Source organism: Microtus ochrogaster, chromosome 8 (genome assembly GCF_000317375.1).
Source record: "Microtus ochrogaster isolate Prairie Vole_2 chromosome 8, MicOch1.0, whole genome shotgun sequence".
NCBI classification, from domain to species: Eukaryota; Metazoa; Chordata; class Mammalia; order Rodentia; family Cricetidae; genus Microtus; species Microtus ochrogaster.
The window spans coordinates 66841779-66851838 of record NC_022015.1 but is presented as its reverse complement, the minus strand read 5'-3'; the positions used below and the strand labels follow the sequence as shown (position 1 = coordinate 66851838).

General features: G+C 42.1%; 1 protein-coding gene across 1 annotated transcript in view; it reads right to left on the bottom strand.

Annotated features, from left to right (window-relative positions):
* The window catches only part of Plce1 (phospholipase C epsilon 1), a 284672-nt gene that overhangs the window by 47826 nt on the left and 226786 nt on the right, over positions 1 to 10060 (bottom strand). The window contains exons 13-17 of the mRNA XM_026781331.1: positions 8774 to 8896; positions 8549 to 8685; positions 5993 to 6231; positions 4513 to 4574; positions 4265 to 4430 (exon numbers count right to left, since the gene is read on the bottom strand). Coding sequence (XP_026637132.1) covers positions 4265 to 4430; positions 4513 to 4574; positions 5993 to 6231; positions 8549 to 8685; positions 8774 to 8896 — 727 coding nt within the window. The remainder of the gene's footprint in view (positions 1 to 4264; positions 4431 to 4512; positions 4575 to 5992; positions 6232 to 8548; positions 8686 to 8773; positions 8897 to 10060) is intronic.

Genomic DNA, 10060 nt, shown 5'->3' with positions numbered 1-10060 from the left:
CTTCTAACCTCCATCCCTCACTCTCCCACAACTCCAGTAGTAAGCCACAGGCCACGGGTGGACCTTCTCCTCTCTCTCTGTTCCACCAGATTCAATCCCCCAGTCTCCTCCCTAGCAACGGAACGCCAGCTGCAGCTTTCCCTTATCCCTGCCCACCTCTCCTATGGATCCCGTAAACCATCTCCTCCTAACCTTCCTTCCCCAACTTGTTGCTTTGTCCCAGACCCCAACTCCAGCAGGCACCTCCTGCTAACCCAAGGGCTGCTCTTCCCATGGCAAAAAGTAGACTTCAGGCAAAGCCACACCTCTCCTACAGCTCCTGAAATCCAAGCACCTCAATCTCATCCCCAGCTCTGTTGCTGGAAACCTGCTGCAGTCTCCCTTTCCTCTGTGTCCCCGTCCCCAAGGGTTCAGAAGACCTTCTCCCTCCAGCCTTCCTTCCCCAACTCATCCGAGTTACCCCGCCTCCCACACCAGCAGGCATTCCCTGTGAGCACACCTGCTGAACAGGCCAGGAAAATAGGCAATCACAGGCTTTAAAAATCCAGAGGAGAAACAGAAACCAAGGAACAAAACATTCACTGAATAAAGACAAACTCAAAAATCAGCACCTAGACCTATCAGCAGCCCACACCCAGATTCTTAGACGCCAGCATAAAAACACAATCAATTACAGTTGGGGTAATGTGTCTCCACTATGGCCTAGCTATCCTGCCACAGCAGGCTCTGAATATTCCAATATTCAGAAGCTGAGGCACAAGAAAAAGATAAACCTTAAAACCAATTTAATGAAGATTATAGAGGTCCTTAAGGAGGAAATTAATGAATTCCTTAAAGAAAGCCAGGAAAACACAAAAACAGTGTAAAAAAATAAGTAAAACTGTTTAAGACCTGAAATTAGAAATAGAGTTTAAAAAAAAAACAAAAACTCAAACTGAGGGAGTTCAGGAAATGAAAAATTTAGGATTTCGAACATGAAGTACAGAGGAAAGTTTCACCAAGATGACAGCTCAGTGCTTAACATCTATGCCCCAAACACAAGGCACCCAAGCTTGTAAAATAAACACTACTACAGCTCAAATCATACACTGACTTTCAAGCACTGACAGTGGAGATTTCATACCCCCTGTAACCAAGGGACAAGCCATCCAGACAAAAGCTAAACAGAGAAATACTGGAGCAAACAGATATTATAAACCAAACAAACCTAACAAATATTTACAGATTATTCCACCCAAAACAAAAGAAGTACTTTCTTCTCAATACCTCATGGAACTTTGTCAAAACTGACCACATGTTTGAACACAAAGCAAGTCTCGACAGACACAAGAAAACTGAAATAACTTCCTGTATCATATCAGACTACCAGAGATTAACATTGGATATCAAAAACAGAAGCAACAGAAAGTTAGCAGACTCATGGATATTGAACAACTCTCTACTGAATGAAAATGGATCAAGACAGAAATAAAGAAATTAAAGACTTTCTAGAATTTAATGAAAATGAATACCCAAACTTATGAGACACACAAAAGCAGCACTAAGAGGAAAGTTCATAGCACTAAGTACCTACATAAAGAAATTGGAGAGATCTCACACTAGCGACTTAACAGCACACCTGAAAGCTCTAGAACAAAAAGAAGCAAACTCACCCAAGAGGAGTAAACTGCAGGAAATACTTAAACTCGGGGCTGAAGTCAATAAAATAGAAACAAGGAGAACAGTACAAAATACAATGAAACAAAGAGTTTGTTCATTGAGAAAATCAAGATAGAAAAACCCATATTCAAACTAACCAGAAGATGGAGAGAGAATATTCAGATTAAAAAAAAATCAGAAATGAAAAGGAGGACAACAAACACCGAGGAAACCTGGAGAATCCCAAAGACATATTTTTAAAAACCTGTACTCCATCAAATTGAAAAATCTAAAATGCATGAATAATTTTCTTGTTAGTTACCAAAGTTTGATCAAGATCAGATAAACAATTTAAGTGGACTTGTAACCCCTACTGAAATAGAAGTAATCATTAAAAGTCTCCCCACCCCAGAAAAAGCCAGGGCCAGACAGTTTTAGCACAGAATTCTACCAGACTTTCAAAGAATAGTTAACAACACGAACACCAACATTCCTCAAAATAGTCCACAAAATAGAAACAGAAGGGACATTGCCCATTTCATCTCATGAGACCACAGTCACCCTGATACCCAAACCACATGAAAGCTCAACAAAGAAAAATAATTATAGACCATAGAGAATTTCCCTCATGAACACAGATGCAAAAATGCTCAATAATGTACTTGCAAACTGAACCCAAGAATGACTCAAAAAGATCAACCATCATGAGCAAGTAGGCTTTATCCCCGAGATACACAGATGTTTTAATATATGAAAATCAGTAAATGCAATCTACCATATAAACACATGAAAGAAAAATACACATAAACATCTCATTATATACAGTAAATGTCATTGACAAAATTCAACACCTCTTTGTGATAAAAGTCCTGGAGAGGTTAGGGATACAAGGGACAGTTTACAGCAAGCCCATAGCCAACATCAAGTAAAACAGAGCAATTCAAAGCAGTTTCACTAAAATCATGAACAAAACAAGGTTTTCCAGTCTCTCCATATCTATTCAGTATAGTACTTGAAGTTCTAGCTGGAGCATAAGACAAATGAAGAAGATCAAGGGGACACAAATTGCAAAGGAAGAAATCAAAGTTTTGCTATTTGCAGATGATATGATAGCATATGTAAGTGACCCCCAAAATTCCAGTATATACATGGATATAGATATAACTATGAATATGTGCATGTGTATGTACATATAAAATATAGAGAGCATTTTAGATATGAAGATATACACACATATATTAGCCACAGAACAATGGATTTTAAACTTTACAATTTACATTTATTTATTAACTGATGTGTGTGTGTGTGTGTGTGTGTGCACGTGTGCGCGCGCACGCGTGCCGCGCACATATGAACATCATAGCATGTATGGAGGTCAGAGGACAACTTGCAGGAGTTTTTTTCCTCCCACCATGTGGGTTCCAGGGTCTGAACTCTGTCATAAGGTTTGGTGGCAAGTGTCTTAAGACTCACTGAGCCAGCTCACTGGTTCCACAAACAATTTTTTGACTTTGGAGACCTTTGTGCAAATAAATGGCCACATATGAAGCACACAGAAGACTGGCCGGTACACTTGCCAGGGTACAGCGCCTTCTAGCTGCCACTTTCTCATCTCAGGACAAGCAGCTGAGCACCGCTGACAGAGTCCTGTACACTAAGAGCACATTTTCATTTCATTATACAGATTCCTTAGAATTCAGAGAGTAAAACACACATTCTGTGCTAAGCCAAACTTGGAGGAAAAACTGTGTCATAGTCTATAGCATGAACACTGGACTAATCTGGAGAACAAAGGAATCTCACTGCTGCTGGCTGGGGTTGTGCGAGTACAATGTAATTACAGTTTCTGAACTCGTATCCACAAGCACAGACCCACACACTTCCATCCCCTGGGCCTAACCTGGCTCTTTCCTGCTCTCTGGGAGGAGTGGAGAAAAGAGACATTGGAGGAGGAAGCTGCGGGCAGAGTAACAGAGACAGGCACGTAAATGACAGAGAGCTGGCTGGTCAGGTCAAAGGATGTGCTTTTCCCACTCCAGGGAGCCCACTGGTTCCCAGAGCGTTCCCATGAATTTCAGCCTGCAGGAAAGTGCCTCCTCCAGTCTCTGCAGCTTTTTCTTTAGTTGGTTGCCATAGAGATGGGCTGATTGTCTAACAAATCGCAAAGCAAAACAAAACAAACAACATTTTGGGATTAACTCTGCAGGAAAGTTGCGTTTCTACTATGCTTTCCCACCGCAATCTATGGATTTATTTAGCATTTAGTGAAATGATTGGATAGCTTTCCCATGGGAAAATTTAATTTTAGTAGGAGTGGATCTGACTAAGATCTAAAAGCTGTGAGTCTCAAACAAATGCTTTCTTTTTCCTTTGCCTACTATGAAGGGTAAGTCTGGACAGAGGGGAAAACAAACAAACAAACAAACACAAACAAACAAACAAACAAACGGCAGGAAGAAGCAAAGAAAAGAGCCCCCATGTGTTTCCCCACACGTGACAGCGGCTCGGATTTCACAGCACAGATTACAAGCTCTCCAAAGGAGTCTGGGGGTGAGTTTTTGTGACTTGGGGGCTACATAAGAAAGCTTCATGAGGGCCACACGCCATCAGCATCCTCTCTCCGTACCTGGCTGTAGAGCTCCACAGAGGACTCCCCCTTGAGCTGATGGCCTGTGAGGTAGGTGTTGTGTGAGGATTCAATGTAATAGTACGAGAGGGGTAGCTGCAGCTCTTTCTTGCTCTCCTGTGACTCGTCATTTCTCGAGGCGAAATTGTCTTTATCCATCAGAAACCTGGATGAGACACACTGTCTGAAGGCTGTGCAAGAGCAGTCTGTGCCCTTAAACGCTGTGCAAAGGGGATCTGAAGAGTTACCTTGCAAACCCTTCAAACGACATTAGGCCCTGATGACACATGCTGATGCTAGGCTCGAATTTCTGCAAGGGATTAAAATAAAGGCATGTTTTAGGTAAAGAAAACCAAGAAGGGGGAAATAACACCACATCATTTTTTTTTTTAAAAAAAACCTGTTCTGTTTTCATTAGGAAACGTCTAAACCAAATATTTGAACTAATTTAGTTATGTAGTGGTAAGATGTAGTTTTTAGTCCAAAAGAAAATATTTATTATATGTGAGTTTATTATACCAAGCATATTTATTTAAGAGAAAAAAGGGAGCAAGAGAAAAGAATAAGGCTGATTCATTCGAAACCACTGCGCATTACTGAGTGAAGATGAGGATAATAACGGCAGCTATGTACCAGCAGCGAGGGGGGAAAGAGCTGATTCTTTTGGCGCACCCCCTACCAAACATGCGCTCAACTGAGCCACAGTGGACCCCTGGTTTTAGCGTCTTTAGTGGTTAAATCTAAAGGCTACCCAGCTACTCCATGGATTCCCAACCAGGGGACCAACCTCATTCTGCTGTATGTGACCCTGCCACAGTAAAGTTTCACTCCTTAGAGATGCCACCTGCTAAACTGCTACCTTCTCTTGCCTGGGCTACCGGGGGCAGTTTCCACCGCTCACCAGTCCCCATCCCTCATCAGCACAGTTTATTCCCAAGTGGGCTCACAGTGACCTCTTGGAGCATAAATCATACACCCTCCTGCTTAAACTTTCCCCAAGCTTCCCGTTTCACACAGACAACCTCCATCCGTTCTGTAGTCTGAAAGTCCTAGATGAGCTGGTCTTTGGATACCTGCCCGAAATCGCATCTGCCAGTCCTGCTGGTTTCTGACTATACTAGATTTTTTTTTTTTTTGAAGCTCTTCATAAGTCCCTAGTTCGCTCCTACCCCAGGGTTTGAGCTGGGTTCTTATGTTTCTCTGAGAACCCTCTTCCCTCAGAACTTCAAAGGACGTAACTCACTCAGAGCTCAGCCCAAATGCCCCTCTCCAGCTTAGCCTTCCTGTTATCCCTACCCTGCTCAATTTAAAAAAATAAAAACAAACTTATTCTTGCAATTACATATTTCTTATTGTTTACCTTACAGATCAGAATGTAAGATGCACAGAAGAATGAGAATTTATCCAGTACTGTATTCCCAGCTCTTGAACACAGATTGCAGAGTGGGAGCTAAAAATTAGGTGTGAAGTGACAGGCTGAAAATATAGACTGTTGCATGTGTTAGAACAGCAAGAAGGACTAGGGCACAAATTCCTTGTAATTGTCATTGCGTCAGAGACGCCCTAGGACCCATGCTAATTATATGATAAGTAAGAATACCTATGGACCTGGCATTGAAAGAAACTCTATTTGGACCCCAGATCAGAAGGCTTTGGGAAAAAGTGTAAACAGAAGAAAACGCTTAGCATCAAATGAGGTCAGTCAGAGACGTGCCGTACACCTGGTACCTGGATGATGCTGAGAATTTCGTCGTACGTGCAGTGTTCTCCTTGGCAATTCACCAGGAAGTCATTGAGCTGGAGTATGCCAACCCCGAATATGCCCAGGGATGTGCTCTCAATCCCAGTGCCGTTGGTCACGATGCTGGCAGCTGCAATGGCATCGGATATCTGCCTCTGGTTGTCCGAAAGCTGCTGTTTACTCTTAATGAACAACCCCAGGTCTGAGACGTTTCTGGTCAGCAAATCTGAAACACAGCCACCCACAGCAATTGATTACCCACAAACCCTTTGACAGAGTTCACCTGGAGATAGCGATATTGCAGAGTCAATGCCCTGGTGAAGCCCTAATCTGTTAAATAAAGTGCCAAAGTCAGCGTGTGTTGCTGGCTTCCCACAGTAGAGGGAAAACAAAAATGAATCAATGAGTAAATAAAAGAACCCAGGGGCTGGAAAGATGCTCAGCTTGGAACTCACTATGTAGACCAGGCTGTCGTCAGACTCAGAGATCACCTGCTTCTGCCTCTTGAGTCCTGGGATTAAAGGTGTGCACTATGATATCTAGCTCAAATTCAGATTAAAAAAATATTTAAAACTATGTGCATGTGTGTTTGTGGGCAGGTATGTACATGTGAGGGCAGGAGCCCTCGGAGGCTAGGGTGTCAGAGTCCTTAGACCTAGAGTTACAGATGCTTGTGAACCATGTGATATGGGTCCTGGATACTGAACTTGGGTTCTCTGGAAGGTCAGCAATATTTTTTTTTTTTTTTTTTTTAGCTCTGTGACATCTTTCTGGCCAGGTTTCTTTGTTTTGTTTTGTTTTTGTTTATTTTTTTGGTAGAGACACACTCATAAAGCTTTTCTGTATTTTTAATTTGTAATTATGAACATCTATATGCAGATTTTGCATCAATATCATTTTAAAATTTATTTTGGTAAGAGAAACTCTTGAACAATAAGTATAATATGTAGAAGAACAAAAAAATAAAATTAATTTTGGCGAATAGTCAAAGAGTTGACTCCTATGTAAAGAGTATGTTTAGTTCAACAAGAAGCCACCACTGTCATTTTACATTTTAACTAGAAGTGTTCTAAGCTTCTCATTGCTCCCCATTTGGAGAAACTTGGCAGGGCTGGTTATTTCAATTTTAGCCATTTGGGAAGACAATGTGGCAATTTCTTACAAAGCGATACAGAGGCTTACCATAGAATCTAGCACTTCTAGGTACTTAGCCAAAAGATTATAAAACATACCTCCATATAAAAACATGCATACAATTGTTGATAACAGTGTATCTACACAATGGAATATTATTCAGCTTAAAAACAAATTAGCCATTGATTTGAAAAAAGAAAGAGCAATGTAAATGCACATTGCCCAGTGGAAAAAAAAGTCATCCTAAAAGACCACACACTATTGGATTCCAGGGGTATGGTATATCCTGGGAAAAGCACAGTTATAGAATAGTAAGAAAATTGGTGACAGCCAGGGGCTTTCAGGGGAGGAGGAGAAGCTGAAAAGGTGGGACAGAGATTGTCAGGGCAGCAAAGCTGTTCTGCCTAACACTGCCGTGTGTACATGTCACCGTCTGTAGAACCCACGGAGTGTACAGCTCTGAAGAAAACCATGGACTCCAGCCACAGTATGGATTGATAGTGACTGGATTGTCACGATTGCACTTTACTAGTGTAGGGCATCACAAACAGGGAAAGTTCATGTGCTCAGATATCCACACAGGTGTGCAGGGGGCCAGTGTATGGGAAGGCTATGATATCTTCCCATTTTCCACACACCTACAAGGGGTCTATATGATAAAAAGTGATGATTTAAAAGACGCAATTACTTGGTTAGTCGGTAGGTATGCATGTTTTGCAAGTTCTACAATAGTTAATAAGGACAACATAAGTAATTATGAAGTAAGTACACAAAAAAGGGTAGTGTGCGTGTGTATGTATGTGTATACTCTTTAGTGTGTGTACTCTTTAGTGGTTATAGTTCTGTCAAGAAATTAGGAGATAAATGATAGGCTTAAAAATTCATGGGTGACTAAATGGTATAAGTAGGATAAAGGGGGAATTTTGGTTTACAAAGAAGGAAAAACATCCTCGATGTTCAGACAGGAGTGCTATGCTGAGGTGACCAAAGACTCCCCTTGACAAAGTGCTTGGGCCTGAGCAAGCGCTTACCTATGGGTAGCATAGATACTGGTGTTTCTCAGTTAAGACCCAGACCAAACCCTGTAGACATTTGGAAATGGTTGGGAAAGGGAGCAAGGTTGTCAGAATGACCAGAAGGCATTCTTAGTTAAACATCCCAATTTCAACTGAGTGCCAAAAGAATCATGTGACAGTGGATTTCTTACAGTTCCTGCCTACCCCTTACTGTCAAATGACCTTGGAAACAATTCTCAGTGTTGCAAAGAGCTCCAGGTAAGAGCAAACTGTGAGTAACGGGCTGAACGTGTGTGTGTGTGTGTGTGTGTGTGTGTGTGTGTGTGACTGGATCTCCCACCTTGGTTTTGGAGAGAAAGCTCCCAAAGGGATGTCCTAAATTGTTAAACCAACCTAGGTCAGGCTGAAGGTCACTGGTGTTTTCTTCAATGGTCAGGTTCGTGTACAGGGGGGCTGACTCAGAGGCAGACCGATTGCAGGGCACAGAGTAGATGTCAAAAATGTCCTTCAGGTCCTTGCGGCTCCTTACGCTGAAAGGAGAAGAGAGAACATCTCCCATTTAGAGCTGTCATCCCGGTGTGGGCTGGAGAAAGAGGGAGAAGGAAGTGCGCATCCTACCTGAATGATTTGAACAGCCCGACGAATTCAATGAAGCTCATGTTACTGTCTGAAACCATAAAGCTCTGGAAACCCTTCATCCCACCTTTGATCCGCCCATGCCAGCTGCTGCTGCTCCAGGCACTGTAGAGAAACATGGCTGTCACTGGTGAGTGCACACCCCGAGTCATTCTGCCTCCATAGTCTCTGAAGGCAATCTGAACAAGAAGGGAAATGATACTATATCCCTTAATCAACATCATCTCACAGGTGATAAAGATGTACCGGTAACGGTGTTCCTCGTTTACTCAGTTGGGACAAAACAGCGGGGCTAATATTCAAGCGCAAATCGATAAATCAGGGGGGAATCTCCCAAATTCAGTGTGTCTAGGGAAAAGTCACGTTAAAAAAAAAAAGGATCACCAAGTTCCTCGTTCGTAACTTGTGGGAAATCGTTCATGTTCTTCTCTGTATTCTAAACTATGCAAACACATCCAGGAGGCAAGTTTTGAAATGCACCAATGTCTTTCTTTTTCCTTTTTTAACCAGTTCTTCAATGAAAACAGGGAAACGCTTTTAATATTAATGGAAAATGTGAGTCAGAAAAATATTAAGAATGGAAAGAAGCCAACCCCGCCTCGGAGCCCATCTGCACCTTCTTCCAAGGCTGCATCCATTCACCATAAAAATATCATCGCTCTCAGGCAAATATGCAGTCTGGCCACTTTACTACACTTTTTATTTTCTGTGTGGATGACTCAAAGTAGTAGAAGAAATGTTTTGATGATGGTTTTAAGTCAAATCAATTAACGTAATATTTCTTTCTCTTTTTTTCTTTTTTTCTTTGTGAGGAAGGCTTAGATTTGGGGGAGTGCAGGGGGATATTTTAAGTGTTAATTTGTAAGAAAATACAAAGAGCACCGAGCAGTCGGTCTACTTTTAATTCTGCTCCCAGTGTTCATGCACTGAAAATGTTGAGAGTTAAGATCTGACGGTCACCTCTCTCCGGGTGGGAGAGCATCACAAACGGAAGGATTTCCAGCTGGGTGCGGGCAGCTTAGGGTACAAGTTCAGGAAGACGTGACTAGTTCTTTATCATTGGAACACACTGCAATTAATTGCTCAAGTGAGTTTCCTGTCTTCCCTCTTTTCCAGTCCCACTGTCAGGTGTGGGACTGTCTCTGTCTCAAGGGGCTCAGTCTCTCTCTGTCCTTTAACACAGGTTAAGCTGGTGTTACTTCTGCCTTCCTTCCTTCCTTCCTTCCTTCCTTCCTTCCTTCCTTCCTTCCTTCCTTCCTTCCTTCCTTC